The sequence below is a fragment of the Crotalus tigris genome, unplaced genomic scaffold, assembly GCF_016545835.1.
Source record: "Crotalus tigris isolate CLP2741 ecotype Arizona unplaced genomic scaffold, ASM1654583v1 scf7180000024506.7606697, whole genome shotgun sequence".
Taxonomy (NCBI): Eukaryota; Metazoa; Chordata; class Lepidosauria; order Squamata; family Viperidae; genus Crotalus; species Crotalus tigris.
Genome location: NW_024100678.1, coordinates 4,776,184 through 4,792,664, shown reverse-complemented (window position 1 = coordinate 4,792,664; position 16,481 = coordinate 4,776,184). Strand labels below are relative to the sequence as shown.

Here is a 16,481-nt window from a genome sequence, read left to right as displayed (position 1 = left end):
TTGCAGTATAGTTATTCCTTCCCCCCTTCACTCTCTCTTCTGTATTTAAAAATAAAAGAAAGCATGAATGTGATTATCTAGAAATTTGAACATTCAGTTACCAATAGCTCTAGCCAGCAAGGCTAGTGAATTTAGATTGCAGAAATTATGGACTATAGCAGAGGTCCCCAACCTTTTGGGCACCAGGGACTGGTTCCGTGGAGAGAGGTTTTTCCACGGACCAGAGGGTGCGTGGTTTTGTGTGCTGTCTGCATCTCTCCCTCCCCCCTCTCTCTTTCTTGAAATTAAATATTAATATATTCTACAAATAACCTCAATGACTATAGCTTAGAAAACAGAGCACAACTAGAGTGATAAAAATATTGGCCAGTTTATTGTGTAGCTGATCATCCAGAGATAATTGCTTCTTATTTCATGAAAATAGCCAGCTGGCAAACTCTGAAGGATGAATATTACGTGATCAAAAGTAAATAATGCCTAGTAATCAAATTAGATTGCCTAATCTATATCATCACACTTCATATTTGCAACTAAGAATAAAAATTAACATTTTTCTTTCTGATCTGCAGTGTTAATTTAAAAAGTTAGCAAATGCTAAAACTTAATATGTAAAGAAATGACATGCCATAATTCTGCACATAAATGTATCGGCTTTTAAAATCAAATATTTTACCTCATATACATTTCGGTAACTAAGGTGACCAAACGTCCTCCTTTAGGAAGGACAGTCCTACTTTTGTAAGTTCTGTCCTCCCTCAAAAAGTGTTCTCCTTCATGTCCTCCTTTTCGATATTTGAAGACTAATCTGCAGGGCTTTTTTTTCCCTCATAGAATGCTCAGAACGGCGTTCTGGCACCTTTTTTTGATGGGTTTTGTTTTCAACTTTTGCATGAACTGTGCTACTCCCACTATTGGCTTTCGAAAGTCAATAGGAATTGCTGCTGAGCGTGCCAAAACACCTGGCTGGCAAACTTTGCACATGCAAGTTGTCTGTATTATTGTTGCAATGAATAAAATGTTTCTTTTATTTACGATATTTTTTCTTCAATTTATTTGTGTCCTCCTTTTCATTGTAAAAAAGTTGGTCACCTTACGGTAACTACGTTATGTATAACCTAACATTCCAATCTAAGATTCAGGCTAATAAAGAACCACCCCTTTCAGTCACACTGGAAATTGCACAAAGCAAATGCAAAAGTGGAACAAATCTAACAGGCATGCCTGGGCATCTTCAATATTCACATACAGTGTACACCATATGTAATGGTAACTCCTTCAACAGAATCTAGGAAAGTCTACAGCCTCTTGATTATGACTTTAGGACACAGAAAGCAGCATCATATATCTTTTGTCTTTTGAAAATAATTTCTGGATGTTAACATTCACTGGCCTATAATTTATTTATTTGTTTGTTTGTGTATGGCATGAAAGACATGGATTGCAGGAGTAAAGATGTATAGAAAGAACATAATAGTATGATACACATAAGATGGAGATGTATGGTTAATTTTGTAAGGTATAAGAAATTCAAGAAGTTACATATTAAATTAAAAATTACATTTTAAAATGCATTGGTTCATAAAGATAAAATTAGTATTCTATTTATTAATATCTAGGTCATTTATCCAATTAAGCATGGTAGTTTTAATTGCAAGAGGTCTACTTGTCCTCCTGTATAAGCTCTCAGACGACAGTTAATCACCATATGATCCAGTATCTGCCGGGGAGCCCCACAGTCACATTCAAAGGAAGACACTCTGCCCCATTTAAATGGAGAGTCTTGACAGATACCATCTAAGGTGCGAACCCTATTCAAAGTTTTCCAGCACTAGCGGGTAGAATCAAAACTGACCTATATAATGACCTAATAGACAAAATAAGCAAACATAAACTTATTCAGAAGAAAAACCCACTGGGATTTTACTCCAGATAAAAGCTTTAGCATCGCTACTTTAATTTATTATTTACTTTTTTGTATAAAAATATGAAAACAAAAAGTAATCAGTAATATGTTTAGCAAACAATCCATCTAATGTGAACATTGGAAAGGAAATAATATTTCAAACTGAACTCTTTGTTATGTACAGTTTATCAAGCTAATAGCACAGTTGCAGAATTTCCTGACAGGAAGTTATTCCAGTGGTGTGTTATCTCAATACAGCTAATCCAGGAAACAATAAAAATCTAATTGAACATGATTGTTGTTCAAAATTCAGACCCAAAAGCAAAACATTATAATTCATCATGAAAATTAACAACCATCTTATCAATTAAAATCCAGAGTCCTCCACTGCCCCCATTAAAGATCTTTACTCTGTGACATCACTTCTTCAAGAAAATCTGCATATCATACGGGGAATCCTATGTACATTATCATAGCTATGAAGAACAAGTATGTGTATTTTATTTTGTAAAACATTTGCTTAATGCTTCCCTACAAAACATTACACTATATTTTTTTAAAAAACAGTGAAATTATCTACTTTTAATTTTGATGAAAATAAGTGATAAGAACTTTCCTGAAAAAGAGGCAGATCACTTTAATAATCAAAAGAAAACATGGGAAACAGCAATTCTTGGTGTGTATGATCCACACAAAACTCTTGCCCCCAAAATAATACTTTTCTTGCCATATTGGACAGCTTCTAGTCCCTTGTTTTCTAAAAATGTTTAGTAAAAGAGTTTAATAATGAACTAAGATTGTGTACCCTTGCTATTTTGTGGCAATAAAATAATGATTTGGTTAATTGAAAGTATTTGCCTCTAGGGACTTGAAAGTTTAAGTTAACTATTATATGAGCTTGCATTTACTTTAACTGGAGCAGAAACTTGTTGAAGAATTATCTTCTGAATTAGAATACTGAAGTGATCTTTTTAGGGCCCTTTGGCAGCATTGCCATTGTATAACCTGCACTCCCTTCCTTTCAGTAAAAGGAAGCATAATGGATTTTCTCATTAACGGAAATGATACTGTAATATTATTCAAGTCCATAAATCCTACTGTCTAGCTTTTGATTTGGACATTAATAGAAAAGCAAGTATGAAAAGACTATGGCTCTCCAGGTATCGCTGGACTATACCTAGGAATGTAAAACAATTTGCCTGTAAGTGGATTTGAGAGTTAACTCCAAGAAGATCCATGACAAGACAAACATTCAAGCTAACATTAATTTTTCAAGAAAACAAACACTGTGCAGAGAAGTAGGGGAATTGTATATTTTTTAAATGTACAAGGTAATTTTGAGATATCTTTCATCATCTGTACTTAAAGCAGTGACAAATTATTTGTGGAGAAGCCTCTCCCATATTCCAGATTCTATCCCCAACTTCTTCTGCCACTTAGAACAATTCAGTAACTCTGCTTTAAGTGTGGTACTTTCTTTCTATGAAGCTTCCTCTGCTTCATCTTTTTTCAAATGCCTCAAACTTCCCACCAGGTAAGAAAGATCTCGGTACATTTCAATATGGCATCCAAGTTTCATCCATAAAATTTGTGACACTTGAAGAAAAACCTTGACTCTCTCATCCGTTGACTTCTTTTTCATGTAGCTAATGTCCTGATAGTCTCTATAGATAATTCTAAATACTATCTTCCTGCAAAGGACTTGCTATCTTGCCAGATTTAATATTACTTTCATTTATATCCTTTGCTCTTTTGATTCTTAGTCATATCTAAGCAAGCATTTTTAGAATCACTACAACCGTTCAAAATGGAGTAATGAGCTAGCTAAAGAAAGTTAACTTTCTGTTTCTTCAGCTTCCAATACTATCACCAATCACCATCAGTGATTCTCGGGATGATTTAGTGTGTTTAGTTGGGCACACTCTTTTAGTGTTACATTTTACTATTTGCCTTTCTTCAGCTATTTCAGTGAATTGGAAAATAGCCATTTCTTCTTCTTTTACTTTTTAGTGTGTTTATGTGTGTGTGAGTAATGATATCATGTTTTCAGGCCTGAGTTCTTTGGGCATTTATTTTATTTATCAAATTAATCATTTTATCTATTTTGTAAAGGTTCTTAAATAATTTTGGGATAAATGATTAAATATTAGTGTCAATTAATCTGCTAGTGTTAATAAATCTGTTAGTATTCCAGAAAGTAGATTGGGGTCTACTGTTAGAATATTGGGCTATTTTTAGTACAATGGTGCAGGATTTCACACTCCCAACTGTTTAATAATAGAAATGATAAAATAGCTCCTTTGCCATCTCAAACTATGCAGCAGAACAAAAGGAAATCTAGAGCAGGGCTTTTCAACTGGTTGTACTCGTACCACTGATGATATATTGGCACATGGCAGGTGGTACGCAGCCCTGCCTAGCCTAGCCAAGTGTAGTGAGGGAGGGAACGAGTCAAAGTGGCGTAGTGCAGGACTTGCCCTGAGACAGAGTCTTCAGGAGCTGCAGGGCTGCTGCTGAGGTGAGACAAAGGTCCCAGGATCGGCACTTCCGGCACACCTGGAAGAAAAAGGAGGAGGAGGGCGAAGACAGAAAGGAATATAAAAGTAGGCAGTTTTGGTGGGAGAGGGAGGAAAAAAAGATGCCAGAGAAAGAGTCAGAAGAGAAAGGGCTTTTGTCAGAGAGAGAGAGACAGGAAAGACTTTTGGGGAGGGGTGTGTGTGTGTGTGTGTGTGTGTGTGTGAGAGAGAGAGAGAGAGAGAGAGAGGGAGAGAGAGAGAGAGAGAGAGGCAGAGAGGAAAGGCTTTTGGGGGGAATTGTGTGTATGTGTGAATGTGTGAGAGAGAGGCAGAAAGGCTTTTGTATGTGTGTGTGTGAAAGAGAGGAGGGCTTTTGAGAGGGTGAGGAGAAAGAGAGGAGAAGGAGAGAAGAAGAAGGGCCAACCAGCCACCTGACCATCAAGGTAGTGGTGCATATTAATAAATATAGATAAATTCATCATACATTTGTCAGTGTAAAGGGACAGTGATTCAGCAAAGGAACTGCCACAGAAGAAATTAAAACCGGTACTTTTTTTCCTTTTTTTAGTTTTATTTTATTAGATTATAGAATAAAATACAAAAACTAAAATACAAAAGCAAATAGTAGGACACAGTGGGGAGGAAAAAGGGGGGAAAAGAGAGGGGGAGAAGGGAAAAAGAAAAGAAAAGGCTTTGATTTCTGACTTCCTCTGTTGCAGTACAAGGAAGCATTAACATTGAACCTCAACTTTTTACTTTTCCATAATATTATAAACTAGCTCTCAACGCTGTGACGATGGATGTTGTCGCTCTGACAACTGAGAACCAACAGCCATTTTTTCTCTTGCTTTTAATGTACCCTTCTATTCTTTTAGAGTTCAGATGTAGAAGGGGGGTGGGGTAAATGCCTGGGGGTTTAGCTAGCCATAACAATGTAGAAGTGTGGAAACTCAAGGATGTGTTCTGATAAGGTTTTGGTGGGCTGAAGGGCCATTTGGGGAATGTGATTTATGACAGCTCTTGTGGGGTGGGAATTGCAATTTGTTACTTTGTATCTGGGAGGAGGGAATCTCATTCTTGGATTCAACTATGTAAGTGCCCATACTTTAGTTCCTAAATAAAATGTTCTTTAAGGAAGAATTCCCCTTGCCTTGAAGTTCTTTTACTGGTTTCATCTATTGGAACCATGACACTAGCCATTTCTATAACAACAAATGAATCTAACTAGTAAAACCCAAAATCTCCCGCTTTTTTTTAAGTCATCAAGCTTTTGACACCTCGCTAATCACTGGTGATACTCAAATATTGTCATGTCCTAAAAATGGTACAATCTGTGAAAAGGTTAAAAAAACCTGGTCTAGGGAACCAGGAATGGATTTTTATATGCATGAAATACAATGAAATACTGTATTCAAAACAAATTGTTAGGCTCCTAGGTTTTTCATTTTAAGTGTAACTAATCCTAGTTGGTGGAACTTGAGAGTCTAGTAAGACAATAAAAGACTTCACAAGCTTGAAGCAATCCCACTACTGCAGAAATATACCCATCCTGGTCTACATAACTTCCTGGAAAGCATGTCCAGATATGAAAAACCCATTATCCCTTAATTAGAAACTCTATTGTTTTTAAGCAGTAGAAACTGAACTGGAGCTTTCAAACAAAGCCTTCTTTTACTGACCAAGTTGGAGAGTGCATTTAGTATTGTATGTGTACATTTGCTATCCTCATCTACTGAACCAAGACAGGTTTTCTGCAATTCACAGGAGACTCAAACCAAGGAAAGGCAGACAAGCATATGACTATGCTGATTTGAAGCTTAATTGATAGGGTCAAATATTTGCAGAAAGAATAAAAAGTAGTTCATGCAGTGCTGAAGTTCAGGATAATTCAGTAAATAACTAATAATAGATAAGAAGATTAGCAATAAGCATTTTTCATGTAAACTATTTACTTCATGTTAACTTAAGTTGTTTTAATTGTGATTAACTGTTATTTTTATTGTCACTGTAGTATTATAAACCACTCTGGCTAAAAATCAGAATGAGATACAAAACCCATAATCACTGCTTACCAAATTCAGTATAGTACTACTTACATTAATTTTAATTTTATTTTAGACTTATTGTTCTTTTTAACACAGTAATACTTAATCAACATAAACATTAATGTTTTATATTTTGGTCTCTAATCTTGATGCACTTTTTAAATATCTTCAAATCAACAGGCTCAAAATTCTCCACCTGATTCAACCAATGCTACTGTAATTTAAATCCATTTTATTAGAACACCATAGTGTTCTAGAAGTCAGTGCTCAGCTGATTATGGCTCTGGTTTTTTGTTTTGTTTTGTTTTTTAAAAAACAAATAATGTGAGACAATTTCTGGAGAATATGCCTTACAAGAACTATGAATTTTGACACTTAAGCAAACCTTTGAATTTACAGACAAAATTTCTCCAAGTAGCAAAATGATGATGTGAAACAAAAAGATCATCTTGTGATTTCCACGAACTACTTTGCTGGTTACGTACTTAGATGCTGATTGCATTTTATTCCATACAGTTTATTAGCTTATTTGCCATAAATCACATACTTAGACACTGAAGCTATTAGAACAATCAAGGCAACACCCATATACTTGAGTTTTTTTTCTGATTACTTTATATTTTAATCTCTGCATCCACTTCCTAAATTTTTGTGCCATTATTGTTACATTATTAATATTCAGTTTGGAAATATCTATAGAATTAAGTGATTTACCGATTTTATATTCTGTATTAGCCATTCCTACTTCTAGTCGATTAGTCATTTTTAGAATTATATATAATTTTTGGTACAACAAATAGGTAGAACAGTATACCAATTGCATAGATTTATATAGCATTAAATTCATAGCTGATTTTGTAATTCCAGTTATGTTTATAATCTTAAAGGTATTATTATTAAGTTTTTAAATCTGTTCTAGTATCTTAAATTTTAGTTTTTAGTTTAGTTTTTCTTATGGTATGTACATTAGACCAGTGGCCCCCAACCTTTTGGGCATCAGGGCCCGGTTTGTGGAGAGAGGTTTTTCCGTAGACCAGAGGTTTTGCATGCTGCCTGCATTCTGTGGATGGGGCTTTGCTAGTTTGCATGGACCGGTTTCTGGCATGCTATGGACCAGTGCCGGTGCACAGATTGGGGGTTGAAACCCCCTGGATTAGACTATTGGCATAATGAGATGGCTTTTAGTTCTGAATGTAAATTTTGTTGGTCAGTGACCTTAATAATGATAATACTTCAATAAACACAATATCTGGTATATCTCATAGTTGCTACAATTAAAAAAAACAGACAACTGAAGCAAGACATGAAGATTGAAGAATAGAATCTCCAAAGAACAGGGATTAATCAATTCTATACTACAATCAATATCATCAATTTTTATTTAGAATCTGTTGCTTTTGAAGCTCATCTTCAGCTGCCGTTGACACATTGAGTAGAACTTTTATAGAACAAGAAAGTTGCTAAATCTTTTATGAAATGGGCAGTTATATTAGTTGTTAAAAATAAATAAAATATTTTTTTTATGTCCCTAAAATCTCCATTACACTTGGGAATTATATTTCCCTCTTTCTCTCAATGGAAATCACTGAAGTCTGTCAAATGTACCAAGTTCATTCCATCCTACAAGACTTGTAGTAGAAAGGGGCACATTCTCTAGAAACTGCACCCATGAATTTGTGAGTAGTTGTCTTATTTCACATTATCTGATTTTTGCATTTAAACCTACAAGAGCTCTTTTTGTTTCTATATACACCATTTTATTTTTGTTTGATTTCCTATAGATTTAAATCAATGCATTATTATTTTGCTGTTCTAGAAATATTGATTATTCTCAGTCATCTGAGTTGAAAAGTAGATATTATATCTATTGTCTATTTGATCTAAGACGTAGTGTAGAGTGAGTGAAACAGCTGCTTCTTTACCAAATAAAATCTAAGGGGTCAGAGGTGAAGAAGGGGGTGTACAACAGAAGAAGCTCTGTCTAAAATTTGGAATCAATATTCTAGTTGAACACAGAAAAAGAACATTGCTGGTTGGAAATGATTCCCTCCTTGAAAAGGTCTTCATATCTTGTAAAATTAATAACCCTCAAATTCAGATTAAGCAAAATAAACAGATTAAGACAAAATAACAATCCCAAATTACTTTTTGCACAATATATTGCTCAATTGCAATGTTAAAAAAATGGTTTAACATAAACAATTTAACTTGGGATAAACATTTGTTAAGGGGCTACCTTAACGTTGAATGTTATTTCCTCCATGACGTAAACTCGTTCAGGAAATGCTTTAGCCACCTCCTCCACACTGTTAAAATACTGCACTGGCTCCTTAATATCACGGTCTTGTTCCAGCAGCTTAAACTGCCCTGAAAACAGATGATAAATAGACAAGCAGTAAGATATTTATATTGGATTGCAGTTTCTGTGGCAACTGCTAACGCACTCCCTACCCCATTTAAATTGGTCAGTTTCCTCCAATTATTAACAGTTAAATAATGGAAGAAAAGATTGCACACATTTTCACAAACCTGAAAAGGAAAGAGCTACCAAGCTTGGCTAAACCGGAATTAGAAGAATGTGTGGGGGCTGATGTGAGATTTAATAGAATTTACAGGCAGCCTTTCTGGAAGTCAACTGAAAGTATTAACACATTCTCAGGATGGAACTTCACACAGGCTTCTGTATACTTAGAACTTTTTCATCATGTTATATACTGTATATTTAAAAAAAATTCATTTTGTAGAAAAAGTTTCACTTAAAAAAGGAAGGCAATTATAGATGTTTAGTAACTAAACAACATCTGTTGATCAGCTAATAAAGCAAGTTTCCAAGAATCCTTTTACAGACATACACAAAAGTTCTTGCGCTTTTCTCTTTTGGTAGAATTCCTTATGTTGATTCTGGCTTGACCAGAGAAAGGAACATTCCAGAAGAAAATGGGTATGTTCCACATATAGGAACCCCCCCCCACATATATAATTTCTGCATTATAAAAACATTCCAATTTTAATAAAAGGCTCACAACATAGATTCAGTGGCAAATCTCATGTCCCTTGATAATTAGTATGGGCCATGTGTCTATGAGTCTTGGTAACATGGTTTTTAGGGAAAGTAAACATTTATTGGATAAGGATAGATAAGTGATAGACAAGGATTTATTTATTACATGTATTTATGTCAGTGGAATGCACTGAATTCCATATCTATTAGTTATTTAAAGCATATCTCCATGTGCTAATAGTGCACAATTATTTATTTGGGCAAAGGTCTCATCACATCAGAAGAAAAGCTAAGATGTGTTTATTCAGTTAGTATACAGTACTAGTATTTCTTAAAGGCATCTTGTCTGAAATACATTTTGTTTAAAATGTTACATACATATATATCCACACACATATACTATTCCATTTTTGGATAAGCAACAGTATAAAGGAACAAAAAAGAAGTATGAAATAGTAAGTGAAAATAATGAATGTGATCAGAAACATACCTAACAGTAATCTTCAGCAAGATAATCCATTATTTCTTTCCAAACCTTTTTATCTTTGCAACTATGTTTGATTCCACATACATTGGCCTTTGGTTCTTTAAACTTCTTACCTTTCTCTTTTTCAAGATCAAATCTGTACTTTAAGGTTTTAAAGTCCCTGAAACTGTTGACTCTGTTAAGCTTTACACATTTAATTTCATCTTTATACAAATATGTTTGACAGAATATATCGACAGAAGTCAATACACCTTTTTTCATATGCTTTCAAATGTACTGAAAGTTCTTATTTCCTTCAGTTCTAAGTAGCCTTTCCATACCATGCTGTTCTTGCTACTTGGTCTATTATAGTTATATAATGAGAAAAGTGGAAGAATGAACACCACCTTTTAAATTGCCATCCATATTCAGCACTTTTAGTATCTCTTGATTATAGATCACAGATAAGTCACCTTTCATATTTTTTCAACTTTCAAATCCCTGTTGTTTGGCCATGCTAGTTGGGGTGCATGAGCACTATAGTTCAAATTTCCTACAGTGAATGAAAAGTTTTTGAAAAGCAATGCTGTTAATATTTTGGAAAACTTATGGAAAACAGCAGAATGGATTGTTACCTTGGGTTGTAACAGACTATATTCATCGTATGCTTACTGCTCTGATGATTCTGCATCGTTATACTACCGGTAGCTACACAAAGCTTAGTATCTCAGTCAATAGCTACATCCTGCTTTATTGCATTATGGAGGCCTGAAAATCTTTGGCTCATGGCAGAAGTGTTACATCTGGCATTGAAAAACAGAGATCAAACAAGTTGTGTTCATCCTTTCCTAAGAGAGTAATATTTGGAAATGGTTACAACTGTTCTGTATACTAATATCAAGCTATAGAAACATATGATATTAGAGGGGAATTGGCAGAACACTCCCACTCTCAGTATTTCCTATTCTTTGGTTGAAAAGGCTTGCTGAGTGGCTACTCCTACACCAGGGTCTCCTTCTTTAATTGAATGATTTGGTTCATTCATCATAAAGCTGCTTATTGAGCATTATTCCTTGTCTCTCCAGTCTTGATTCTGGTCCATATTAAACAGACTGTGGTAGAAGTGTAGGATGGTGCATAGTAAAAAATTCCATCTGACAGGACAATTATGTAAACATTTCTGCTTCTGCTTGGAACTTTGAACAGAACAAACAAGCCTTGAAAGAAACACTGCTTTCAGAAAGCAATGTTTTTGAACATATACATAGATCAATTCCATGTAAAAGACTTTTCTTGTTTCATGGGCAGGAAGCTTTTAAGTTTACAGAAATGGAGACGTTTAAAGCCAAGAAACAGCTTATATAGACTTTGGCAATATAATGTATATTCATCCCACATAACAATGTGGGCTAACATTCTACGCAGAATCTAGCATTTCAAAATGAAAAAAAAACTTTCCTATTATTGAAGACAACTGTTTTTCAATATATGGTTTGTATAGTCTGTGGCTTATTGTACATGTCACTTGCATTTGTACAAATTTCACATTAAAACAATTTTGACACATCTGCCATTATTATTAATATGTATGTATGTATGTATGTATGTATGTATGTATGTATAAAATTTATTGAATTTACTGGGAGGCTTACAACATAAAAACATTAGAACAATCAGAGATAAATATTCCTAACAAAATAAAATGAAAGTAAAACCATAGTACCAAGATGGGAAAGGATGGGGTCAGATGGAGAGGGGAGGGAGGTAGGATTGGCTCTTAATTAGCAATAACACTTAGACTTATATACCCCTTCACAGTGCTTTACAACCTCTCTAAGCAGTTTACAGAGTCAGCATATTGCCCCCAACAATCTGAGTCCTATTTTACTGACCTCAGAAGGATGAAAGGCTGAGTCAATCTTGAGCTGGTGAGAATCAAACTGCCGAACTGCTGGCAGCCGGCAGTCAGCAGAATTAGCCTGCAATGCTGCATTCTAATCACTGTACCACCATAGGCTTAATTAATCAACCACCTCTAGTGTGATACTCCCCCATTGGGACCCCAAGCCATCTGGCAGACAGGTCTTAAGGCTCTTGCAGAAGGTCAGAAGGATGGGAACCAATCTTGCCTCAGGGAGTAAGATGTTCCAAAAGGCAAGGGCCATGGCAGGGAAGGCTCTTCGCTTGGACCCCCAGCCAAAATTCTTTGATCGACAGAATCTGCAGAATGCTCTCCCTGCCAGCACAGGTGTGGCAGGCCAGTCCAATTGGGTTGAGATGGCTTCTCAAATAACCTGGACTCATGCCATGCTAGACTTTAAAGGTAAACCAACCAAATTGCATTCGGAAGCAAATTGGCAACTAGTGCAGCTCACAGGCCAGTGGTATAATATGGGTAACTCTAGGGGCCCTAAGAACTGCCCACACCGCCACATTCTGCAACAACTGTAGCCTCCAAATGCTTTTCAAGAATAGCTCCATGTAAAGCTCATTGCAGTAGTTCAAACATATGATGACTAGGGCTTGAGTGATTGAGCGCAGGGACTCCTGATCCAGGAAAGGTTGTAACTGGCCCATAAAATGAAGTTCTGCAAAGGGTCTCCTAGCTATACCTGCCACTTGCTCTTTGAGCAGGAGCTGTCAGTCCAGGAGAACCCCCAAGTTGTGGACCAAATCTATCTGGGGTAATGCCACCCCATCCAGAATCAAGAATGTCAAAGCCCTAGGTCTTGAATCTCCATGACCCAAATCCACTTGGTCTTGCCAGGGTTTCAGTTTCATTCAAGCCCCCACAGCTTCCAGGAATCATGAGAAAGGCAGCCATAGCATTTCGTGGATCACTGCAGTGGAGATGTAAAGTTGAGTATCATCAGAATACTGATGGTCAAGGAGAGCAAGTATGGTTGCACAGGAATCATTAAGTGTGACCAATGCCATTTCTCATTCATAACCAGGCCAGTCCTATAAAATCTGCAATTCATGCTTTATTTATTCATTTATTGGATTTTTAATCCTGCCTTTATTACTTTATAAGCAACTCAAGGCATTGAACTTACCTAATTTTCCTTTCTTTTCCTATGTTCTCTATAACCACACCTCTGTTACGTGGGTTAGACTAAGAGAGTCACCCAGATAGCTTTCATGCCTAAGGATGGACTAGAACTCAGTCTTCTAAACCAGCACCTTAACCACTACATTAAAAGTTTTGAGCAGAGATGTCTTCAGAAGAATGGGGCAAATTTAATGCAGGATTAAATGGAAGTGTTGGTGTGCATTTAATCAGTGGGCACAGGCTCCTGCTGAACGGGGCTGCTGTTGGTGCCGCCACCATGAGGCAAGGCAGGTGTTGAGGTGTGGGAGGCCTGGCTGTGAGGTCCTGAAGTAAGCGAGTGTTGGGCGCATAGGGCAGGTCCTTCCCTCCACCCCTGCCCTAGCTTGATTTTTACACACATACCTCGCCCCACCTCGTATAAGCAGATCGTGGGACGGAGTGGGTAGGGTCTTAATTGGGGATTATTTGGGGGGGGGTAGGGCTTATATTAGGCACACATGTAAAATCAAGCTAGGGCTTACTTTCGGGATAGATATAATTTTCAGGGAAACACGGTTATGGCGCGTTTAACCCTTCCTTCTGGCTCAGCATGGTCATCTCCTACAAGATCATCCTTTGTGTTTCACAGCAGTATCATTCGGGTACTACCAGTTGGTCACAGAATCTTTCAGAGTTTTGAATACTGTAATGAGAATTCTGATATATTGCTGTTTTTCACATTATCGGAAGAATAATATTATGATTGAAACAATATAAATGGAAATTGGTTTAATGATCATATGGGATTGCCAATTTCCATTCCTACTGAATGGTATGTCACAGGACATTCATTAACATTCTAGTTACTGAAGGAATAAAGACTCAAAAGAAGTCTAACATTGCTGAAGGTCAAGAAAATGGTCCACCTGACTGTTGTAATGAGGGGGAAGCCAAGGCCAGAAAGAGATTCAAGAATGTAAGAACTCTACTGGTGAAGAACTCTAGGGAACAGAAAGAATGTAAAAAAGGAGGGGGCAAGCAAGAGTTCACTATAATGCTTGAACAATCCAACCAGTTCTTTTTAGCTGATGGCATTTAGGCTTCCTCTAAAAGGGGTGGAGAATTTTGGAGACAAAGTTATATTTTCCTGAAGGACAGGTCTGGCCTGATTTCAAGCTGACTGAGAAAGAGTGAAAGAGTTTATAATGTATCATATTAACTTTGAAATTTACAAAGTAACATCCTGCTATAAAGCCAGAGAAAGACAAAGAAAGAGGGGGGCACAGAGAGAAATACAAATACATCATTCTTTCTGTTAGTTTTATTTTGCTTAAACTGAATCCTTTTCAGTGTATACCTATATTGTAGTTGTTTATAAATATTATGATCAACTGTATGTGATGCTGACACATTTATATCTATTTATAAAATATCCACCTTTTTCAAATGATGAGTAAAATAGCTAAATTATAGGCAGCCTTAACCATATCTTCCTTCACTCTAAATTCACACATATATAATCTCTTCTTATGCATATTGTAAAGAAGGAAGATCCAAAATACATATACAAAATATACATAAAGAAGGAAGATCCAAACAATTGGAAGCAAGAATGAAAAGGAACTGAAATCAAAATTAGATAACAAATGAATAATGAAATAAATAATTCTTGCAGAAGGTCCTCTACTGAATTTACTCAGGAATTGGTAAGAATATATGTAAACAAATGCTTGATTAAATCACTTGGTCCTAAAGCATGAAAGATCTTTACAAGCCCAAGCAGGAACTTTGAACAGACTAGGAACTGGTTTAACTGGCATAGCAGCATCCTAAAACGGTCATGACACCATTCTTATCCAGTAATTTAGCCACTGCAATAGGGAAATAATTGTAGTTTCCAATCAGTCCTCCAGCATTCTTGTCCTTTTTTAGGTTTCAGCTGATGGAAGAGTGTCTCTATGTGTGCATGATATACAATGAAGTAGCAGTCTAGTTGTCAAATAGTCTTCTAGCAAAATAATACTGAGAGACAAACCACACCTGCTTGTTATGAAAGACATCATTTGGGAAAAAGCTTGTTTAAATACCTTTTCTGTCTTTAAAGTCAGTCAACCCAAATGCACTTGTTCTCAATTCTACAGCCACATTTTCTCTCTGTGTATTTAATGAAGTGAAAATCCATTAATGCTTAAAATAGTAATGATTACTTCACTTGATTCATTGCTTTTGGCTTCTAGCTATATGTAAAATTAGTATCCACAAATCTATAAAGCAGACAAAATTTCGATTTATCTAATGCTGATACTGATTACAAAGATTTTTTTTGTGTGTAAATTCTACTGTACAAGATATCCTCTACATCCTGAGTTCATTATCCCTGTGTTAGAAATGGAAGGCTATTGCTTCATTGCAGAATCTCATATTACCTCAGCAACATTACAATGGAAATGGGCTTTCACTCAACTGAAAGGTTTGATTCAAAGGCCCTTTATGGAAACAGGGCTGATGGTTATGAAATCCAAAAAAAGGTATGAGTAGTGAACCATCCTGTGAGCTTCATTCATCAGTGAAGGATGATTAATAAAACATATTGTGTATTTATTACAGGGCAAGCAACGTTTCAGGGTGGAGAATGTACAGCCTCAAAATGTGAGTTCAGTGATGTTCTAACTTTATCTGAGTGATATGGATAGACGTTGTTACTTTTTTGTATTGTAGAAGGCCTTAAATCTTTCCAAGAGACACATTCCCTTTTATTGCCTTTTATTTTACCTTCCATAATATGCCTTTATTCTGGTATTTTTAAGCAGTTATCAATGAGTAGGTAGGATTTGTAATTAAGAGAGGTACTAATTTCTTTCAATATTTCTCTACAATGTCTTGGTTTTTAGGTGCTTTAAGAAAAGAAATATGCCTTACAATTAATAAAGATAAACTTATCATTTTTTTTTTCATTTTTCTGTTCCACTTATATGCAAATATGTTTTTCTCATGCAATAACTTTAGAAAGCATGTAATTTTCCATCTTTCTTAAAGTCTCGGAAATTGTTCAATGCATGTATCTTATATATGACTATTTTCAAGAAATCATACCACTGTTCAAAAAAAATTAATCCTTTCTCTTCTGTTTCTCTAATCATTTCAATTTATAAATTTTCTTTTCCATAGAGGTCAACATTTAAACTTTCATACCAAAGCTTCAATGAAATTCCTTTCATATTTCCAATGTTGGATTGCCTTACCAGTGTAAACATGGAAAAAAAATACTGCTTGATTTCCTTAATTTTTATACTGTATGTTTTAAATATATGCATGAGTCACAACTGTAAAATTAAGTGTGCCTCTTTCTTCATATCCTCTCCAACTAAATAACTGTCACATGAAAAAGTGTAATAGATTAGAAGACTGTTCTCCGAAGCACTTTAAGGCATCTTTCCTGGTTTTTTGCTAATGAAGAAAACAAGACTTATCTTCCCTAAAATGAAAACCATGTTATTTTCTCAAGTTGAGTCCTTAGGT

General features: G+C 35.6%; 2 protein-coding genes across 8 annotated transcripts in view; one reads left to right on the top strand and one right to left on the bottom strand.

Annotated features, from left to right (window-relative positions):
• The window catches only part of RNF138 (ring finger protein 138), a 60,512-nt gene extending 44,882 nt beyond the window's left edge, over positions 1-15,630 (top strand). For all 4 annotated transcript variants that reach the window (XM_039333668.1, XM_039333664.1, XM_039333671.1 and 1 more), the window contains one exon: positions 15,570-15,630. In XM_039333668.1, coding sequence (XP_039189602.1) covers positions 15,570-15,615 — 46 coding nt within the window. In that variant the 3' untranslated portion in view covers positions 15,616-15,630. The remainder of the gene's footprint in view (positions 1-15,569) is intronic.
• The window catches only part of GAREM1 (GRB2 associated regulator of MAPK1 subtype 1), an 82,586-nt gene that overhangs the window by 11,233 nt on the left and 54,872 nt on the right, over positions 1-16,481 (bottom strand). For all 4 annotated transcript variants that reach the window (XM_039333657.1, XM_039333658.1, XM_039333659.1 and 1 more), the window contains one exon: positions 8,701-8,831. In XM_039333657.1, the coding sequence (XP_039189591.1) occupies positions 8,701-8,831 (131 nt within the window). The remainder of the gene's footprint in view (positions 1-8,700; positions 8,832-16,481) is intronic.